The sequence below is a fragment of the Podarcis raffonei genome, chromosome 5 (assembly GCF_027172205.1).
Source record: "Podarcis raffonei isolate rPodRaf1 chromosome 5, rPodRaf1.pri, whole genome shotgun sequence".
Lineage (NCBI taxonomy): Eukaryota > Metazoa > Chordata > Lepidosauria > Squamata > Lacertidae > Podarcis > Podarcis raffonei.
In genome coordinates, this window is record NC_070606.1 from 65,474,858 (window position 1) to 65,497,221 (window position 22,364).

General features: G+C 41.6%; 2 protein-coding genes across 8 annotated transcripts in view; one reads left to right on the top strand and one right to left on the bottom strand.

Annotated features, from left to right (window-relative positions):
• CEP63 (centrosomal protein 63) overlaps positions 1–12,269 on the bottom strand; it is a 28,261-nt gene extending 15,992 nt beyond the window's left edge. The window contains exons 1-5 of one of the 7 annotated variants that reach the window (XM_053389850.1): positions 12,251–12,269; positions 9,572–9,628; positions 7,416–7,593; positions 4,710–4,805; positions 1,342–1,467 (exon numbers count right to left, since the gene is read on the bottom strand). In XM_053389850.1, coding sequence (XP_053245825.1) covers positions 1,342–1,467; positions 4,710–4,805; positions 7,416–7,593; positions 9,572–9,603 — 432 coding nt within the window. In that variant the 5' untranslated portion in view covers positions 9,604–9,628; positions 12,251–12,269. Of the gene's footprint in view, positions 1–1,341; positions 1,468–4,709; positions 4,806–7,415; positions 7,594–9,571; positions 9,629–11,883; positions 11,986–12,008; positions 12,216–12,250 lie in introns of those variants that run through there. The other 6 variants (XM_053389852.1, XM_053389849.1, XM_053389853.1 and 3 more) reach the window with 6 other exon arrangements.
• Positions 12,270–12,354: 85 nt separating this feature from the next.
• ANAPC13 (anaphase promoting complex subunit 13) lies at positions 12,355–15,241 on the top strand. The gene is made up of 2 exons (XM_053389856.1): positions 12,355–12,681; positions 14,495–15,241. Exons 1-2 carry the CDS (start codon positions 12,583–12,585, stop codon positions 14,618–14,620), a joined length of 225 nt encoding a protein of 74 aa, XP_053245831.1. The 5' UTR covers positions 12,355–12,582; the 3' UTR covers positions 14,621–15,241.
• Positions 15,242–22,364: the final 7,123 nt, after the last annotated feature.

Sequence of the window (22,364 nt, forward strand, 5' to 3'; positions counted from 1 at the left end):
TGCTACATATTACAGTAATAAGGTAGCAAATACAAAAACGTTTCTAAATATTTTTGCAACTTATTGCATATTCATTGATCAAAGAACCTGCTGGCTTAAGATCAGAATTAAGACTCTCTCATATTGGCTCAAGATCCACAAAACTGAGAAATCTGAAGCCGCCTTAACAGCAGACATTGCCCCATGCATATCATTGCATAGCATCATTGCTGTGATCAGCAATGATGCTATGCAATGTTATAAATTGTGCTTCCTTACACCTTGCCCTCCATGCACTCACACTTTTCCTTGGCCTTTCAGGTCCAAATCTAGAAAGGGAGGTTAGAGTGCCTGAGACCAGCCAAGATGCTCCACACTGTCCTGGTCTGCATAGCTCATCAGGGGGTACAACATACACTACCCAAAGTGTGACTGCTAACTGATTGAACAATTAGGCCATATTTCTTTTCAAACAATTAAATATACCTTAAATCAGTGGTTCGCAATTGGGGGTTCACAGCCCCACCCAGGGGGTCCATGGCACCATTCACATAACAAAAACTACCATAGAGATATCGAAATTTTCAAAAGTAGGGGGCCCCTGACTTGGCTTTTGAAAAACAGGTCTGCAGTACTTAGCTAATTGGGACCCACTTCCTTAAATAAGTATCTAATTTAATACCTTAAATATTTAATTTGCAATTAAATATACCTGTGTATAATCAAATGCATTTAGTTATGCAGTCCAGATGCATATATTTTTTTACTTCTATAGGGGCAAGAGAATAATTGAAAAATTAGTCAACATACTTTTGAAGCTCCCTGTACATATACAAAGACACTAAGCAAATAGCTTGCTTCAAGTCTAAAGCTAGAATCCAAAGAATCATGGAACAAATTCCTTGAGTCCAAGGGTCTTCAGCTTTGTTTCAAATCAGATTTTTACTTTAAAATAAATCCAATTTCAATGTTTAAATTATCAGTTTAAAAATAGTATGTTCAAAGGAAATCACTGATTTTTATCAAACCTGTCATGGTTCAGGCTGGTTTCTTGCTTCTGTATAATGTACAGTTGTGCTCTTTAACCACAAATGGGGAAAGCATACTGAACAAAAATAAAGCACTTATTCTTCCACACATTCTCAGAAATCTGATGAATATTGTGCTCGCCAGTGCTTGTACATCAGATTCCAAAGAGACCATGCAAATGTATATAAAAAACAGCTGAAAACATATTTGCTCAGAAAGCACTAGAGAAAAGAAACTAAAGGCCAATTCATATCTACTCAGAAGTAAGCCCCATTGAGTTCCATAGTTCTGAATTTATGAAACCCGGACCAGGACTGCATTTTATCCACTTACCTCTAACTTCTTAGTCAGGATGCTTACTTCAGATTGGTCCTCCTCTTGGCTCCTGGAGGGTAATTTCCTTGCTTCTTTCAGTTGTTTCTTCAGCAGTTTCTCATAGCTTCTCTTCAGCCTAGCTAGCTGTATGAAAAGCAAGGCAATTCACAGCATTGTGATTGGTGCTGTAGAAGAACACAGGTTTTCTGAAGCAATATTGCAACTTCGTAGGATACATTTTTATTATGGATTTTCTATTTTTTATTTGGACACTTCATTATTACAACAAATGGAGGAAGGATAAAAATAATGCAACCCACAAAAGTAAATATTCCCAATAAATCCCTATTCTAACTCCCTCCAAACCGACAACTCGCAAAATAATAAAAGACCGCAAAGCAGAAAATAAAGAAGGGGGGAAAGAGAGAACAGAAAGTGGACTGAAGTTATGATAGATCAGAAAATATGATGAAGCAAGTGTAAAGAAGCGGGGAGGGAACTGGCAGGGAACTATGAGCTATCAGTGTTTTAACTGTTATAGCATCCATGGCATGCATACTTATTCAGAAAAAGTATACATTTCAAATTAGGAATCTTGATTTAAGGCAATCTAGAACAACTCTGGAAATGCTGTAAAGAGAACAGACAGTTTGCAGTAAAGATTAAACTACTACTATTATTATTATTATTATTATTTTCATTTCCATACTTATTTATATTTTTTAGAAAAAAATCTCAAAGCAGTTTACAACCGACATTAAAACACCAAATCAAACAATCCAGAATAAAACATTACTGAAGAAAGTCAGATATAATGTATAAACTCAAAGCAACATAAGTAACAGGAAACTAAAATATTGTCTTAAAGATTTCAAAATAAAGCATTACGAAGGAGGTAAACTACAGAATGTACATTTAGCGCCGCAAGGTTAACAACATTATCTTAAACATTAAAAGAAAACATTACTAAAGGAAGTCAAATACAAGGTGCACGTTTAAAACAGCATAATTAGCAAGTTAATAAATTATTATTATAAGCACAGTGCATATCTGCTGCTGGTGCTGCCAATAATGCCAACAGTGGTTCATGGCAGGCGGCAGATGTGGCTGCTCAGGTTTGATGACTTGGATCTGCACTAAGAGTCAGTCAAGTTGGTCTCTTAGTAATGCTGCATGTATTGAGAGGGGTATTTTTTGTTGTGGACCAAGTGCTTAAAATTACAGTAATTTTATAATTCAAATGTGGATATTCCAGATAGCAGTACCACTACTCTTAAAAGGGGGCACCACTTAAGAGTAAAAATTGTGACACTACACACTCTAGTGCTAGTATACACATAGACTGCCTTCTGCTATACTTACTGAATTGCTAACACTCTTCAGCCTTCCTGACTGCCCCCATACTGCTGCCAGTCCAGCTTCCAACCTTTGCAAATATCTGCCACTGCACCTCAATCTTGCTTGGCAGAATCCTTACTATCCCCATGGGGGAATCTCCTAAACAAGCACCATTACTCATGCTGGAATGAAAAGACTTCTAAAAATGTAGACAGATGTCTTCAGATTGCTAAAGCAACAGCACAAAATTAATTTTATTTATGGCCTACAGTAGGCCGCACTTGAACCAACTCTCCAGAGAAAAAGGTTAATGCATTACAAGTCTCATATGGCATTTAACTTCAAGCAGCTGACAAGAAAGAAGAAAGGAGGACAAAAGCGAAGGCCAAACATGAAAAGCTGTCACAGCACCCAACTCCTTATAGTGAAATAGCTGCAGTACAGCAAGCCCTTTGTTCCTTATTTTCTTACAGAATATTTTTTTAAAATCAGATTTTGGCTGCAACCATATACACACTTACTTGAAGTAAACTTCACTGAAAACAGCAAGGAAACATATAGGACAAGGCCCCAGGAAGAAAACTGACACAAATTCCCCATGAGAATAATACACAGAGAAGCTGCTGTAATATAAGCAGTCCACCCCACACAACTGTGGTTTGAAGGAACCATTAGCACCTGGAAAGCAAGATTTGAACTTAATACTCTGAGCTGAGCTGCCCCCAACCCACCCAAACAAATTGAAGCTACCAACTGACTTTGCAAAGGCAGCTCAACAGCAATTAGAATGATATACAGTCATACCTCGAGGGTTACAGACGCTTCAGGTTGCGTGTTTTTGAGTTGCGTACCGCGCCAAACCCGGAAGTACCGGAATGGGTTACTTCTGGGTTTCAGCACTCACACATGCGCTAAATCACGCTTTGCGCATGTGCAGAAATGCCAAAACGCAACCTGCACGTGTGCAGACTCAGAGCTGTGGGTTGCAAACATGCCTCCCACATGGATCATGTTTGCAACCCAAGCGCCCACTGTACTACCACCAGCAAAAAGAAGTGGAGCTTAGAAGGCAAAATGTTTTTATCTATTAGCAAGAAAAGATGCCAAAATGAGCCTAGGCTTTGGAGTTAATTAACATAGCTTATTAAACTCAGCTCTTAAAGATATTTAATAAGGTGGTTTTTCTTAAGGGTCAGCTAACCAAAGGGCTAACACAGATTATGAAAAGGAATGGAAGGGTATGAGATTTTTTATATATGTAAGTGAAAAGTCTACATGATATAAATGAACTAGATATTTGAAAATGCTGGGCTTAATGAGTGTTCTATAGATAGTAGAGAAGTAAAGCTATTTGAGATCTCCCAATGGAGTAAAACAAGGAACAAATCAAGGTACACATATGATGTGGATAGGAAAACATTGGCCCTCCAGATGTTACTCCAATTCCCATCAGCATTGCCAATGGTCAAGGATGATGGGATTTGGACTCCAGCAACAGCTAGAGAGCTCCAGGTTCCCCCACTCTTGATGTACGCCATCGACATTTTCCCAATAATGAGTGCACATACTCAGCTGTATGTGAACTGTTCTCTTATTAATACCGCTTGACTTCGTTGAACTAAAAACAATCAAGTACTTACTTTAAATTAAACTTTCTCTAAATTCCTGGAAATAAAAGTACGCCATAGAGGGAAAGACTGCAAACATTTCGTGAAGCAAAACCTTTTTATGTTTACATCCATGTTAAAACCCACAGTGATTATGTAGAAAATAAACTGCACTTTTTATGCCCATTGCAATAACATAACTGCTGAATGTTTGCATCCATTAAATAGGCAAAACAGCAATCACTGCAAATTCCACAAGTTAAAAAGGGGATGTTAAAAGGTTTTAGGAAGAAATGACATATGCATGATTCAGGTTCTTGTTTTTGCACTTTCATGTGAACTGCATATTATATATATATATGAGATGACAAGATTATAGACATGGCAATATCATACAGTAACCTACAATATAAAATAAAAGCTGGACTTGGGGAGGCTCACCTCTTCCTGGACTTTTCGTAACTGCTGTTCATATTCCATAGTCATATCACGATTCAGTTGTTCCATCCCTTCTAGTCGCTGACACAGCCTTTCAATCTGAAAGCCACCAAATGTCATTTGAGCAACAGCAGAAACCATCTCCTTTTATTTTCCAACTTTCATGGGACAATGGAAAAAGTCACTAAAGCGAAGAAACTGTGAAAATCATCCTGTACAGCACAATTAAGGAAGGGTTCTCTACACGTTATTTTCCTCAAACTTTGCTACAATGATCTCTCCACCACAAATAAGTGGTTGAGTCTACCCAAGTGTAACAAGGAAAACAGAAGACCACTGATTTGGCTGATCAATGAAATGGGATAGAGCAAGTGTCTCTTTTGCCCCTGGCATGTTCTAAATTCCCAAGGTGGAGAGAGGAGCAAGAACACCTGCAAAGCAACTCCATTTCCCTCCCAAAGCAGCAACAATCTACAAAACTGAGGAGGTAGCACATCTGCCCACATTAACATTGATTGGAAAATGGAACACAGGTTATACTTTCTCTCTTGAGCCAAGATAGACACAGTGTGAGGTTTGGAAATAGTGTCAGAACAAGCTTGTGCTGCTCCTAGAAATTGTTTGTGCTCCCAAAGGGAGGCTTTCATTACATTTTAATAAGCCTATAATTAGCCTATTCAGAAGTGAGATTAATAGCCTGCCACAATAAGGAACTGGAAAAAGAATGCACACTGTCCGTGCCAGCTATACACAGTAACAATGAAACGACTGCAGAATAAACCCAAGATGCCGTGTGACATTCTAAAAAGGAAAGTAAAATTTAAACCAATATCTGGAATATAATATATTAAACAAAATAAGAAGGCTTGGGTCCTATCCTGGGAGAATGACAAGGCAAACCTTCCAACTCTCCTGGAATATTCAGCAGCTTTAGATACATCAAGCGTGGTATCCTTCAGGTTCAGTTGTCCCAAATGGGAATTTGGGTTACTGTTCTTCAGTAGTTTCATTCAAGAAAGTGATGCAGTAAAATATTGCTCTGCCTCACAATTGTGTTATTACACTGTGCTATACGGGGCTTCATGTGCATATAATGCATATAATGTGGCTATAGTTATCCACACTCTGGTAGCCTCTTCTAGACTTGTGTAATGAGTTGTACTTAAGATTGTCGTTGAAGGCTGAATAAATGTTAGTTCATACAAAATTATGTGGAAAAGATATTGACTGAGGCTAATCATTACCGTATTTTTCGCACCATAGGACGCACCGGACAATAGAACGCACCTTGTTTTAGAGGGGGGAGAACAAGGGGAAAAAATTCTTCCGCTCTCTGCCCAGCGCCCCTTCAGCGAAGTGGCAGGAGGCGCTGCGCAGAGAGGGGGAGAATTTTCCCCCTCTTGTTTTCCCGCTCTAAAACAAGGTGCCGTTTAAGGTGCGTTCAGATGGCTACCTTGGAAGCCTGGAGAGCGAGAGTGTGCACCGACCCCTCTCACTCTCCAGGCTTCAGGTTCCTTTCGACCTGCTCTTTGGGGCTGGCGGGGGGAAGCCCACCACCAGCCCCAAAGAGCAGGTCAGGGAGCAGTGGAAAGGCGCAGCGGAGAGGCTGCTGCCATAGTCACGCATCACTTCTCCAGCTGGGAGAGGGTCGCGGGGGGCTGCCTTAGCCCCGTGCGCGCTCTCCCGGCTGGAGAGGCGACGCGCGGCTATGGAGGCTCCTGCCATAGCCGCGCGTCGCCTCTCCAGCCGGGAGAGGGTCGCGGGGGGCTGCCTTAGCCCCGTGCGCGCTCTCCCGGCTGGAGAGGCGACGCACGGCTATGGAGGCTCCTGCCATAGCCACGCGTCGCCTCTCCAGCCGGGAGAGGGTCGCGGGGGGCTGCCTTAGCCCCGTGCGCGCTCTCCCGGCTGGAGAGGCGACGCGCGGCTATGGAGGCTCCCTCCATAGCCGCGCGTCGCCTTTCCAGCCGGGAGAGGGTCGCGGGGGGCTGCCTTAGCCCCGCGCGCGCTCTCCCGGCTGGAGAGGCGACGCGCGGCTATGGAGGCTCCTGCCATAGCCGCACGTCACCTCTCCAGCCGGGAGAGGGTCGCGGGGCTATGGCGTCTTCGCTCCATAGGACGCACACACATTTCCCCTTCATTTTTGAAGGGGAAAAAGTGCGTCCTATAGAGCGAAAAATACGGTAGTTCTGGAAAAACACTGGCTATCAGTCTGTTTCTGAGCACAATATAAAGTTTTTAAAGCCCAAAACACCTTGGGACCAGAGTGCCTGAAGGATTATCTTCTTCAACATGAATGTGCCTCAGCATTAAGCTCAAAGATCTTGCTGTGAGGTCTCCCCACGCCTGCCCCAGCCCACAAGTGAGATAGGTAGTGGCCATGGATATAGCCTTTCCTGGGCTGATGATGCCATTATGGAATTCTCTCCCTCAATGAGGCTTTACTGATACCAAGCCCAACGTCACCTTTGGAGCCAGGTGAATACATTTTATTTACTCCAGATTTTTTTAGAATTGGAATATTTTACTCCTTTTTTATGTTGAAGTTGTAATGCTAGTCTTTCAGGATTTTTGATTCAGCATTCATAAACTGATAAAAGGGTATAGGAAAGATGAGAGGGGGTACAACTTTATGCAGTGAAACAGCCTACAGTGAAATTTCAGAAAGGAAAGCATAGACAAGTACACATCGCACCAAAGCTATAAAAGTACCTCTTTACATTTCTCATCCAATGCATTCCTGAGAGAGGACAGTTCCTGCTCTCGCACATCCAAGCAGGATTCTAGTGCCCGGGTTTGAGTTTCCCATTCAGCTTTCTTATGAGCCACCATTATGTCTATCTGCTTCATCAGCTCCTGTAGTTCTGCTTCACATGAAGTCTGGAAACTTCTATTAAAAATAAATAAATTATCCTCATCTCTTATTTGTACGCTGTTTTTCCATGGTAAACCATGCACGGTTGCTTTTATCATGGAGCAAATACCGGAGAGAGATACCAGGTAAGCAAAGCTTTCCTTGCTTCTCTCACTCCCTCATACACACCATAATAATCAGGCAATGGTAATACTTCCAAAGACATCTCTTCTCCTGGGTCCTTTTATTGCCATGCTAAGGGATGGGTTCCTCCAGCCAAAAGCACTAACAGAGAGCATGTAACAGGGCAATGCAATGTAACTTGAGCATACAATGATTGGCCACAATACACTCACAAGGATCAAAGCTGGGAAGCTGCATAACACCAGGGGTCATATTATTTTTTAAAAATGGAAGTGACCAGAAGGGCTTCAGCTAATTTGAATTTATCAGGCTTGGACTTTGTGGTCCACTCCAAATCCTAAGCACAACAACAAGGAAGTGTTAAGTGGAGTTTGAAATGCCTCATTTTCCCAATAATGTCCAAATATTTTTGCAACTTGGTAACTTTTCTATAGAGGCAAAAATTCTAAAGACACTAACTTTGTGGTTTTAAAACTTCACTTTGTTGTGCCAGGAGACCAGAGAATAAGCCACAGTGATGCTCAGAATTGGGGATTTTACCTTAGGGTGCAAGAAGTTGCTTTTTCCTTAATGAGGCCAATAACAGCTTGGCCAAGAAAGGAAGCTCCACGGTGCTGTAGCATTGGACACACACACACAAATATGCAAACCCCTCCTAGCCATCCCCCAAACCCCAAAATATCAATTTTTTAAAAAAGGAGCAGCACCAACATTTAGAACTTGGCAACTGTTTTTCACACTGTTGATACATTATGAAAGTGCTGAGTATTTTAAATCATGTTTCACTGTAGGTCTGCTTTTTTGTTTCAAATATGTCTATGTTTACATCTTTCATTTTACAGACTGCATCCTAACTACGAGTAGATTTCCCAGTATATGCTAATTAATGTCAAGGTTTATGTTAAAGGTCTGTAAACTACTCTACAATAAAAATATTAAATGCTTTTGTTATGTAATGCAAATCATGGAGATCTGCACATCCATTTGCACAATTTCATCTGTTTTTAAGAATTGGGCTATCAAAGACTTGGGTTATTTTAGTGACAACTGAGGTGGCTGTGGGTAAATGGGAATGATAATTAAGCAAGGTAAAAATAGGACCGATGCTTTGTGAGGAATTGTTGGACAACAGCCTGATCTCCTGAAAACATGGGTTTTGCAGTTTCTGACCCTTCCAAAGACATGACTGACACATAAGGAAAATATGCTTGTTCAAGCCAAGATTCTTAGGGTGTCAAGTTCTGTGTAAGAAAGCTGAAGAAACACAGATACACTGTCCCTTTAATGAAAACAACAAGATCAAAGAGGAAAATATGTCCTAGAGCAGGGATGTCCAACTCCCAGAAGATGCAATCTACTCCCAGGGGGGCAAACTGGAAGTTATCTACCAGTTTGGGGGGGAGGGGCAGACCAAAGTTGTTACTAAACACGAGGCAGCAAAAGACCAAGGGGGGAGGGGGCGGAGACATGATTCTAAACAACGCGAGCGGTAAAGATCCTGCGATCAACCATGATCACCCGGGGGTCGACCTGTCGATCACGGTTAACTGGTTGGGCACCCCTGTTCTAGAGGATTTCAGGAAGAGCAGCTTCATAAGCACATTCTGGAAGCTGTAGCTGCTATTTTTCTGTCAAAATGGTAATACCCACCAGAGATAGCGCACATCTGAGGAACAGCATAATTCTTTCACATAATGCTAGCAAAACAGGAGCTGTGAACACAATTACTGTGGAAGTAACTATCCTATCTGGGACTGAGAAGAAACTGACATGTGAAGCACGTGTGCAAACCCATCTTCCAGGTTCAGTGTAATCTATGTATTTGTGTAACGTATGCATCTGAATAAAGCCATTAATAACTAGTACATACCTGCCCTGTATTCTTTCTAGCAATGCCTCCATCCTGAAATCACATCCTTTAGGGCAGCTAAAAAAGTAAGCAAAATAAAGGTTATGCTACAGTAATTCATCACCATGTCCAATCCGTCTCTAGGTGACTGCAAAATGTGAGATGTGTCTGACAATTGAGAAAAGGAAAGGTGAAGATTTACAGAGTTTACTTTAAGTATGCTGGGAATAGTTGTCACTTCAATAAATTTGTAGGCCACATATCAAGCACCTTAAGCACCTTATAAATGAAAGATAAATTGCAAGATAACAAATTAGAGTTATGACTCGCTTGCTATCTGGATTTTGCAAGTGCTTTAGTAAAGTATGTGGATTGTTTCCGATAACAAAGGGATTACATTGTTGCAGGTTACATTGATATAAAGCCAAAAGTACCAATTATATGGGCCTTTCTACATAAAAAGCTTGTTTGCAATTTTTTTGCTATATTTGTGCCCTGAGCTATGAAATATTAGCCATCCAGGCACTAATGGGTTTATCTTCTGGTGCAACTATTGCAAGTGATGAAAGCCATTTTAGAGAAAAAAAGATCTAGGGTGAAAGATTCTGATATGTGTATCCTCTGTATGCCTGCCTCAATGGGCTGATTGTGGGCTAAAACCCAATTAAAAATATACCGAAAAGCATACTTACATTATTTTTTAAAATAAAACTCACTCATTTAATATTTCCCCCCAGAAAGCTTAAGTTGGAAAGGTCAACTTGTGAGCACACATGAGGGAAATGCAAAGATCTCAGATAAGAAAGTCGAGCCACTTCTAAAGGCTAGTAAACACTGGCGAAGGTTCAACACCTGTACTGGAGAGGCAAGGCATACTTCCCCACATCACATTGTTTGAATTTAATGTGTGGAGAAGGGTGGGAAACAGGATCAGGCTGACAGGCAATGATTATGCCAGGTGACTGACAGATGGGCAGTTCCCCCACCCATCTGGGCCACCAAACAGATTTTATTCTCCACCCCTGCTGTAAACATAAACGGTTTTGTAAAGTTTCTCACAAAAATGTGTATTGTTCCAAGGTTTCCTGAGTGATAGCTACATGTTTAAAAGCAAATTTATAAATGTAAGCAATATATTACTGCTTGGGAAACTCAGCATCTTTTTAAAACAAATGCAAGATAGCTATTGAGCTACATACGGTAGATTTGTGCTACTCAACTTGAGTATCTTGCTGTTCCTTACAAAGTCACCCCCCTCCCTATTCTTTTTTATTCAGTCTGACTTTGTTCATTTGGGCATAATTCTAGGTATGTACACATATGGCAGTTGCTGAAGTCTATATTTTTGAAGCTCTTAAGTAGTACTTTATATTGCAATAATAATTAAGCCTGATTGTAACACAAAAAAGGAAAAATGTTGCCTCAGATGTTATGTTATCCAGGTTTGTTTCAATGAGATGGTTAACACACCCGTGCAATATATAAATACTGAAGAATGGGCTGTTGAGTATCCTTTTCCCATGTAGGCCATGTTTGCTATATGGCTAATATGCATGCATTAAATAAAAATACTGTACTTTTCAGCAAACCTAGCTTTCCTGCTGCTTTTAACTGCTGGTTTCATGGTCATGGTTGTATTGCAAGACTATCCCAAAAACTTCTGCGAAAGGTGGCATAAAAAGCCTTAGACAAGTGTTTCCCCAAACTTGGGTTTGCCAGCTGTTTTTGGACTATAACCATCATCATCCCTGACCACTGGTCCCGGTAACTAGGGATCACGGGAGTTGTAACGCAACACCAGCTGGAGACCCAAGTGTGGGATACACTGCCTTCGACAAGTAACTGGTGTGGGTGCAATACGATAAAAACTTTTAAACTGCAAGGTTTACAGCTGCAAGCAGTTAAAAGGCCTCAGGTGAAAGGGGCGGGTGCTAACAAAAGAGTGTTAATTCAAAAACACATCCAGAGTTAAGCACAACAAAGAAATGCTTTGCTAAAGCAAGTATCTGTAAAATCAGAAGCACAAGCTGCTTGGGAGTGAACTGAACGGTGGGGCTTTGCTTCCAAACAAGTATGTGCAACACAGAGCTGGGCTGCAAAAGCTATAAAACACGGGCTGAACTGCTGCAAGCAAAAAGTCGCCAACGTTTCCCCCTGCTAAAAAAGGGTAGCTTGCAGGAAATGGCCTCTAGCCACCACTGAACTGGAATTTGCCGCCTCCGACTGACAGTGGCTCCTGTCCCTCGAGGAAGAGGAGGGGAGGGAGCTTTTCAGAGCTTGGAAGTAAAGGGCGCTGTTTCCCCCTGGCAAGGCTCTGCTTTCTAAGGGCCAACCTTGGAGACGAATCTCCACGCCCAAGTCGCCACCGAGGGCCAGAGCTCCGCGCTCCCAGCCGGCGGAGGGCAGAAGCCAGGAGGCAGTTTCGCGCGTGGGTCGCGTGCACACGTTACGAAGTTACCTCACAGGCGCGCGCCGCGAGGGAGAGGCGGTTCTGCTGCCCGCGAAGCGCCAAAGGCCAACGAGGCGGCGCGCGCCCGGGTGAGGAGAGGAGAAAGAAGGGACGCCTCGCCAATCTCCCGTCGCCCGGCGAAAGAGAAACGAGCCCGCCCGATCAACGCCGCGCCAGGGGTAATGGCCGGCGAAACAGAGTGTCGAGCTTCTCTTCTCCCGCGTGAGCCACTCAGCCACGCCCCCAGTTACCTCAGAACTTGGTTCGTGACTCCCGCCCGCGTTGTTTGGATAAGACTAGCGACGCTCTCTTCTTTTTCTTCCCCTCCATTTCTATGGGTTTCCGGCTTCTGGAGCCGCTTCCTGTGATGTCACTTCCTCTGCTGGTTCGGAAAACAGTGGCGCGTCTTAGGTGAGAAGGTGGCGGGTGACAGGAGCGGGGCGGCGGCGGTTGTCCCAAGCCGCCTGTCTTTTTCCGAATGAAAGCAAAGCGCAGGTACGCTTAGGATCAGGGTCCGAAGCCCGTGTGTGCCGTGGACGCCTCCTTTATAACGCAGCCCTCGTTCTCCCCGGGCTGCACGAAGATGGACAGCGAAGTGCAGAGAGACGGGCGGATCCTCGATTTGATCGACGACGCGTGGAGGGAAGATAAATTGCCCTACGAAGATGTGGCAATACCGCTGGTGAGTTGAGTGGGCGCTCAAGAGCCTGGCCCTGAATTGGTTTCCCTGGGTCGGACCTCTAACCACATGGGCAGGGGCAGTGTCTGCCTTATGGTGCTAGTCTGGTTCGGGAAAGGGGCAGATCTCTGTGCCCCTTTCTCCTCATCAGGTGGGTGACGCCCAAATGCACACAGTCCTACTTTAAGTAATAATAATAATAATAATAATAATAATAATAATAAATGAATTAACCTTTTGCAACCAGGGGCAAAACTGCACGGTATGAGGCAAGCACGGTTCCCAAGTCAATATTTGACTTATATTGCTAATTTGGGTAACTTCCCACTTCAAGCATATTTTAATGTACTTTGTAGCTGGGTTTGCACACTTCGTGGAGGAGCCTGGCTTCCTTCACATCTTTTGTAGCAATAATGAAACAGGTCAGAATTGCCTCATTAAAAGTACTTGGTTGTTTATTTATTTTAAAGTCCCATAGTGGGCCTCAGCATTAAAATGCAATGTATTAAAAACAGTTAAAAACTGTACTTTCCAGAGCCACATTTTGTGCCATCTGTATCTATGCACATTCGTTGCTCTAGTGAGCATGTTTAGCTGAAGTGGAAAATCATACTAAAGTGTATATATATTTCACCTATCTAGTAAATTTCAACTCTTGACGCTCTCAAATGTCTGTTGTAAAGAGTTGAATCGTCACTTGCCAACACAAAAGCATGAGGGACCAAGACAGGGAAGGGAGTTTCATGATGTGCTGGGAGCCATCACATAGAAAACTATCTCAGGACACTGCACAAGTATATCTATTGAGTATTCTTATTGAGTTCTAAGCAGTTAAGGTATTTTAATGTCAATAGCTATATTTTTAGTCTGGTAGCAGATAGTCAGCCAATGCAGTTGCTGCAGAATTGATGTAATGCGAGATCTCTTCATCACACCCCTCACCACTCTTGCAGCTGTATTCTGGACTTGATGCAGCTTCTAGACCACCTTCAAGATTAGCCTTACACAGAGCATGATACAATAGTTAAACCAGGAGTTTAACAATCCATGAATAACTTGGCCAGCCTCTTTTGGAGCATTAAGAATCAAAGCTGGCATATCAACTGGAGCCAGAAATAGCTACTGAAGCCATTTGGGATTCTTTCAACAGATATAATTCCAAATGTACCCACAAGCTACATACCTGCTCCTTCAGGGAGAGTACAGTCCTTTGCAGATCACTTTATTGATCCTGATACAGTCGATAACTCCCTGTGGACAATGGTTCAGTGCTTGCATAGCTTCACTTGATTCAGATGGTAAGGTGAGATAGGGTTGGTTGTCATGAGCTTTCTGGTGACACCATTCCCCAAATCCCTGAGTGGCCTCTGCAAGTAGCTTCATATAGATGCTAAACAGTATAAAGGATAGTATGGAACAAAAGCCATAGAAGTCCCCCAATGCCACTCTCTGGTAGTGGACGTGCAAGTAGGGGAAGACTCACCATAACAGTGCCTCAAATAACCTGTCCCACAAAACTACTCTGGGAGGATGTCATGGTTTATGGTAGCGAAAGCTTCTGAGAGATCAAGGAGAGTCAACAGGAATGGGGATACACACACACACATCAGGCAGAAAACACACACATAAAATGTTCTCCCAAAATATAGACATAGCTGGAATTGCATTTTTTTCTGACATACTTCATAAACAGATATGTGAGATACATTTTTATTTCAGTCACATTTATTGGTCCCTAATCCATCAGTGTCAAATATTTCTAGATGCTATTGCTTTTTAAAACATTTTAAATAATTTATTATGTTTCTGTTCTCAGAATGAGCTTCCTGAACCAGAACAAGACAACGGTGGCACAACAGAATCTGTAAAAGAACAAGAAATGAAATGGACTGACTTGGCTTTGCAGTACCTTCATGAAAATATTCCTCCAACAGGAAACTAGTGTGCCTGTGATACTTCTTGCAGTAATTAAAGTGTTTCCAGCACTTCATCCACATCTACCTGTTTTAATTTGGAAAGAAAACATTTGTAAAACTTCCAATCCTGAGTCACTGATTATTAGGTCTTTGTAGATATATCAGAGCCTTAGAAGCTGCACACAATAAGTGTGTGTAAATTAATAATTCCTTAAAACATGTCAGGGTTGTTGTTTTTACATCATGTTTCATTGTTGGGGGTCTGTGATATGAGCCAAGGAACAGTTCCCAGTGGCAGTAAACATTAACCAAACTGTGTATGGATAATGTTAGTCTCTGTTTGATACTTGGTTGCAAGCTGATGGTATGACCTCACCAGACCAGTCACACTATATTATATTGGATGTTTAGATCAAGCAGAAGAGACAAACAATCTGAACTTTCTTTTACGGTCTTTATGAGTCTGAGTCTGTCCTAAACACTGCTTCTGAGTAACAGGCATTAAAAGAATTTTACACAAACATTTCTGAAGAGGGTAAAAGAAGGTTTGCAGTTGGTATATTTTTATTACAGATCTCCTTCCCAATGTCATAGAAATCCTCTTAACATTTATTCCATGTATTTATATTAAAGAAATGTGTTAGTAACTGTGTGGTTGTTCTTTGAATGAACTTGGTGAAATATGCAGTGGGTCTCTCATGAGTTCTGCAGCAGCTGGTCAGAGGGTAAAACTGTCTTGTAAATTTCACTCTTAGCTTTTAAAGGAAAGATGTGTAGATTTCACTTCAGCAGAGTCAGTATGAGTCAGTTGCAACAAGAACAAGGCAGAGGGAGAGGGATGGATAAAACGACTACAGAGAGAAACTGCTACAGAAAGTCCAGTTAAGACTATAAAACTACAGATTTGTTTTAGCTTTCTTCTTTCCTTTGAGTGGCACACATACCATGAGTTCTTTTAATTGCCATGATTAAGACCTAATTTTTCAGGTAATATGGACCAATGTGGTTTTTGCCATAATCCCCCATGGCAGGATTCAAACTTCATATTTTTGTTCCTTCTGGTCTGTATGTAAGGGTATGTGGGGAGGTAAAGATAAGGTAGTTTAAGGCCATAGTCCTAGGAATCCTGATCTGGTAAGCAGCATGTTGTCTCTAATACTTACTCATGGTCTCAACTCCTCCAATCTGCAGCCAAATATTTACTGTAATAGGCTAGCTTTCAGGGATAATTCAACAAGCAAGTTTTCCTGAAGACAGACAGAAACTTCTATTGAAAGCAAATGAGTGAAACAGTATCGCACCAACAAATTTGCATCTATTTTACCAATTGCTACATACATATTTTAAGTAGCATGAGAATTTGAGACAGTAAATCAAAAACACAATATGTACTAATTAGAAGCTGGATTTATGGCTGCGGTACTTCAAGCTGAACAGGAAAAGAACTGGTGAATCCTACAAGGGCAGGTCCATGCCCTCTGCAGCTAAAGTTATTAATTGTTAAGCAACTTTGGGTTTAGGTGGCAGCGACAGATTTAGGGAAGTGTGACTGATTCTGTCACACTGGATGTGGAGCCTCAGGGGCACCGCAACTATGATATAGAATGGAAGGTCGGGTGCCTTATTTTGCCATCGTACAGGGCATTGCTGAAATTTGAGGCTCCAAGGTATGCCACTGCAGGTGGACCTATTATCTGGTTCAGATCACAGGTTCCAAATATATATATATTTCAGGTTGACAAAGCAGACTCCAAAAATAAGTCCATTTTTAAGTGCTGATCAACCAGAGCAGTATTTTAAAATTCAGTAGGGAGGTGCTATACACCTGTAAAATGCAATGCTGCTTATGGTGTTTAAGTGCTAAACTCTTCCTTCTGCTATCCAGCAGAGGTCGCGAAAGAGCCTTTGGTCAGCTTATTTGATCACATTGCACGAAGTCTTTATGTGCTTGAAGTGGTAGTTTTCTCTTACAGTGAATTACTATTCATTCTGAACTGGGTTTCATGAAGAATTGGGGCTTCCTAGATCAATACTCTTTAAGTTCATCTTCCATAATGCTCTTTTAAAAGACAGATTGGGAGTGCTACATAATCAACATGCATAATAATAACATTCTGATGGTTGCTGCTTTGAGAGGAAGAGGTTTTGCAACTAAAAAAGCAAGGAGAATTGGCACTTAACGGATTTTGTACTGCATCTCACCCCAAATGTTTCCTCAGAACCTCCAGGTACATGTTTATAAGGTAAATATTCATCTGGACCCCCTTTGGCGAGAACACACAAGGGGTGGGGAGTTGCAAGGGGGAAATGGATCAAGAAATCTTTCTCCTTTTTAGTGAAAGTCCACTTGTTTATTAGAAGCTGTCATCAGAGTTTTATTGTGCATCTTTGTACGTGATGTGTAGTTCTGCACTTGGATAACTAGTTTCCACCTACCCTATGGAGACATTAGTAGTTATGTGATGAGCTCCTGTAGAGTCAGGTGATGTGAAAAGATCCAGCAGCACACAATGTGCTCCAGCAATACTGAGCTTTTCTAATCAGCCACAAAAATGTGTTTCACTGAAAAGTGTGGAATATGTGGACCCTGGTTTCACAGAGAGCAATGTGCAAAGCCCTGGCCCATAAGACCACAATCCATAAAACTGCAATCTAATTCAGTACCATCTGCAAAACGTTTATATTTTCTTCCCAACAACAGCCTCTCAGCTTAGTTTACAGGCTGTTTTTTCTAGGGCTGAAGAACTTTAAAAATAGTTTGCAATGTTGCCACTGGGGAGGAGCTGTTAAGGAAAATAGTTGAAAGTCCTGCTGGGCACATACAAGCTTTCCACATGCCTAAAGGAGCTCACGGGATTTGTGGCTTCTGGGTTTCCAAGTATGCAGCATACTTTGCCCTTTACATAATACTGGAAATTTTTAATGTGCATTGGTTGGATTAAAGTTGGACTAAATGTGTCAATGCAGGAGGTGGAGCAAGGAAGCAGGTTTCTCTTGAAGCCTTTTCTGTTAAGGACAACAGTTTGAAGCCTTTAAGAAAAATAGGCCAGATGTAGGTTTTCCACAGACTTCACCGAAGTGAGTTGAGGGGATTTGGGAGGGAGGGTCTTCCTTGAGAGATCAGACCAATGGGATGTGAATGTCACTGAGGTGCATTCTCAATTGTAAAAAATTATCTGGCATTTCCCATTGGTCTCTGAAAACTTAGGTTTTATGGGTAGCTATCAACTTTCACTGAATTCCTGACATTTACTGTGAAGCTATATTTCTTCAGTGATGACAACCCAGCAATCCAAACCACCATCTACCTAACACCTATATGTTGCAAGAATTGCAAAATAAAATTCAGCTGCACTAATTAATCAGGTGTTTAATTACAATTAAGAACATTGCTAACGGCAAACAAGCTCTTTCTACACCAGAGAATGAAAATGTTGGGAGCTTGTTGGAATGCAAGACATTGCTTGTAAATTGGCATCTATTAAACTAAAGGACCAATTAGTTATGTCATGCAATTAACATTCTGGATATACAACATTGTTCATATACAAGGATTGCAATCTCAGTGACTTGACACTGAAATTAAAAACCACTGCATTATAAAACTTACCAACTTTTTGGCATGTTGCACCTCAGAATTGCACACTACAGTAATGTTATTAAGGATTTATTTTTCTTATGCAAGAAGTCATACTTTAAAGAATAAAGGTAGAAATATAACAAATTATGAACTGGGAAGCAAGAGCCCATTTATGGCTAAAGCCATCTGATTATATAAACATGAGAATTTTGTGCATAACTAGCAAAGGTCTCTATATAATATGGGGCCTGGTGCAATAAATTAATAAATGAAGGTCTGCTTCTGACATAATATATTTCTCAACTCACCTTTTGATACCATGCTATCCTGGTTTAATGAGACTAGCTTTGGTTCCCCTCAAACCTTCTCAATGTATTTGTATATAATGACTGGAGAGAATATTCCTGCTTTCTCTCTCCATCTTCTTTTTCAAGTACTGTAGGGTCAGGCAATAACTTACAGCTGCAACTGGGCTTGGGGCCAAGGTTGAGAAGGGAAGTATTTCTTTGTGAATTCTCTCCATCTTCTTGTTGATCATCTCCCAACAGCTGAGACAGAACCATTTTACATGTTAATAGATACACAAAATGTTTTACAAGCAGTAAACAAAAGAATGTGTAAAATGTGTGAGGGGCAAATAGATGTCGCATGTGTGAGTCATACCTGTACATGTACCAAAGAGCAGGAGTTGCCTGGTACATGCACTTTTGATGACATACACAGTTGCTGCCATTTTGTTTGTGCAGTAGCCCTAAGATAGATTCTGTCCTTCATTTTCTGGCTCTGGGTCCATAGATTATGACATACCATGAGTGAGAGAGAGAGAAAGAGAAGTTGAAAGGAAGCGACTCCAGCTCACTGAGGCTATCAAACTTTGGTGTATCAACAGAGAGCTCCTTTAACCTGTTTATAAAACTTGTTATAGTGATATTCTTCAACAAAGGCATGCAAAAATGGTGCGCTGGAGAACAGAACTTCACACAGGGCACTCCTGGTGGGAGTTGGTAGCCTATTTTTACCAGTTTCTCATTCCCTATGTGGCCTGTTTCTTCTGCATATGTCTATACTCTCTTGCAAATGTGCAGAGGTCTGGGTATCTTTCTGGAATAGTGTAGGAGATGTTGCAGGAAGCAGTTGGAGGGAATTGGCAAAAAGAATCTTCCTCTAACAGGAACCTCCTGTGAATTGCATCCCCTTCTGCAAACAGAAGGTCAACTCTGGTTGTGTCTTGGTGTTAACAGCCTCAGAAACGTAATAATACTAGTCACTTATGTGATTGTGCACATGAGGCCTTAATAAGAATGTAAATACTTTTGGAGTCGCGATGGCCTTTTTCACACAAACTGCTAAATGTGTCTATATAAAAACACGGGATGCATTCAGACATAACGCCAAACAATGATTTGGCACTATATTAACTGTGTTTCCATGTTCTTTTTCACTTTGCTCTTACAGTAGTTTGTCAAAAATCTGGAGAAGGGGAAGGATAAATCTTCAAGGTGGCAATGACTAGAGGTCATATTGTGACCCTAATTTCTTTGTTCAGGTCAAAGGGGAACATTTATTTATAATATTTATATACCCTTCATCAAAATTGATTCCAGGGCAATTGTGAATTCCAGTTGGGCTAATATTCCTCTTGTTCACCTCCTGCAAATACAATGGTTGAAAAAAGTTTAGTCGTTTAGTATAATTTCCACAAAAATCGATGGCACTTGGGCATTTTAATTCCTGCCCATTATACAGACAGGGAAAACTCCCATTTCAAGCAACAAAGAGGGAAAGGTTCAGCCTCTTTTTTTCCTCCCTTTCCTCATTTGCCGCTGATTTCTATCAACCCCATGCATGCGTGTGCACATGCTCACTCTCTCTCTCACACACACCAAACATTGCTAAATGCTTAGATATGGTTTTCATTTTGGGAAATAATTTAAGGAGCAAGCTGTTGTTGGCAAATGAGACAGTACTGGAATTTTAATGTGGACCATCTGGAGTATTTGCTAATGTTGAAATATTAGCGCGATGTGGTAATTTTGGAGCGTATGCCAGGGAATGGAGGAGTGAGATGTTGGTACTTGTTGCCCTAAAACATAATAACAATCAACATACTCTCTCACTCCCAGCACACAAACTGAAAAAGATGACACAGTGTGTATGCATGCTAGAAGGGAAGGCGAGGATATGTGTTTATTCTCTTCCCTCTTCCCTGTGCTTTCTTTGGAAAGCGGGGGGGGGGGGTTCTTTTCCAAGGAGACCTTGAGGTATGGGGTTTTGCTAGGCTCTCCGCCAGCTTGCATGGAATCTGGGTCACCATGGAAACTGGCCACGAGGAGAGCAACAAACAGAGGCAAAGGAATTTCAGCATTGCCAGCCAGGCCTCACTGGAACTAGAAAAGTTCTCTTTTTAAAATGAAGGCAAATAAAAGCAACAGACACATAGGGGGCAGGCACACTATTAAGAAAATCAGTTAATGCTGCGGACCCTAAAGCCACAGAAAAAGGATGGATGGTTCTCACTCTTGCTGTTCCACAAACCCCCAGCTCAGATACTGCTGTACCCTGTGAGGATTTTTCTTCTTCTTGTGATCTCAGAACCAGCCTAAAGGGTGGATTAAAGTGAGAATCCTGTTTAGAATCAAAATCTTGCCTCTCCTCATGCTCCAAGGAAATCTTTTATCTCATTTTAACTTGAAAATGTGCTTTAAAGACAAGCAAGCCTGTGGTATAAGCTGAGACAAAAGGAAAATAGTTCATAGAAAATTAGGACTTACACTGATGGTATGAGGTGTTTACATATGGAAATATAGTTGTGATGTTAGCCCAAGTTGTGTAGAAGTGCCTAAGTGACATGGAGAGGAGGGACAAAAAGTTGGTTGGTACAGACATCATACATCTTGTATGCAGAAGGAAACAAATGTTGAGATGGGGGCTGCAGATGTCTTACAGGAAGCTAGACAAAAACTTTATTGTCTCTTCTAAACAAGCACAGAATAGTAACGTGAAATTCCCAATTCCACCTCCAGAGACAATTCAAGTCCAATACCACTTCATGACTAAACTATAATAATGTTGCTATCCACCCAGCAGGTTAGGAAAGATAGAGAGCAAAGACCGCTCTCTACCTTTGCTAAGCAATCATGGGTGGTTATATAACCCTTTGTTGTGCCATCGCTCATACAAAAACTGCAGTGGTAAAAGTGTGTTACAGTGGTACCTCAGGTTACACACTCCGCTAACCCAGAAATAGTGCTTCAGGTTAAGAACTTTGCTTCAGGATGAGAACAGAAATTGTACTCTGGCTGCGCAGCAGCAGCAGGAGGCCCCATTAGCTAAAGTGGTGCTTCAGGTTAAGAACAGTTTCAGGTTAAGAACGGACCTCCAGAACAAATTAAATACTTAACCCGAGATACCACTGTAGACACATACTCAAGCCACCAGGAATCCCAGAGAAAAGGGAAATACTACACATGAATCCATGAGAGGTTGGAGACTTGTAAAAGAAGAAGATGCTGAAGAGCCATCATTGCCCACAGGCCACATCCCCTCCGCCGCCACATTCCACCTCAGTTCAAACTAGTTTTGCATGTTTTGGTAGAACTTTATGCATGATCAGCAGGGGGAGGCCAAATCTAACTGTTGTAATAGATGTGTTCATGACTTTCAGAGACACCTATTGCCTAAAACAGCCTTAGGTGGTGAGTCACTCTGCCTATTCCCCTCCCTTGTTAAGACTGTATAACCTGTTTCCCTCCTGATGTTGGTGCATTCCCGCTCCCACCAGACCCAGACAGCATGGCCAATGGTCAGGAACAATGGGAGTTATATTCCAGGAACATCTGGAGAGCCACATATTAGCCACCCCTACTATACCTACTTATCTGGGAGTTGCCATTGAACTCCATTGACTAGACATATAAAAGCTAGTATATTCTACATAGCCACTTATCTGCTTGGGCACACAGATAGCCTTCTAAAAGAGAACAACATTATCCACTTCCCCAGTTACCTACTATTTCAGGAACGTATATATCACTTAGGGGAGTAAATGTGTTTTTGTTAGGGAATAATAATAATAATATCAGCAATAATAATATAATTTACTTTCTTTTCATCCATTTTCTCTATTATAATTTAATTCCACTTTTCCTCAAGAGAGCTCTGGATAGTGTACAAGTTGTGTCCCCTCATTT

Bases quoted from the DNA above. Each gene is read 5' to 3' on its own strand.
- ANAPC13 (XM_053389856.1), top strand. From the start codon at position 12,583: ATGGACAGCGAAGTGCAGAGAGACGGGCGGATCCTCGATTTGATCGAC. The intron at 12,682-14,494 runs GTGAGTTGAGTG...TTCTGTTCTCAG, and splicing joins AAGATGTGGCAATACCGCTG to AATGAGCTTCCTGAACCAGA.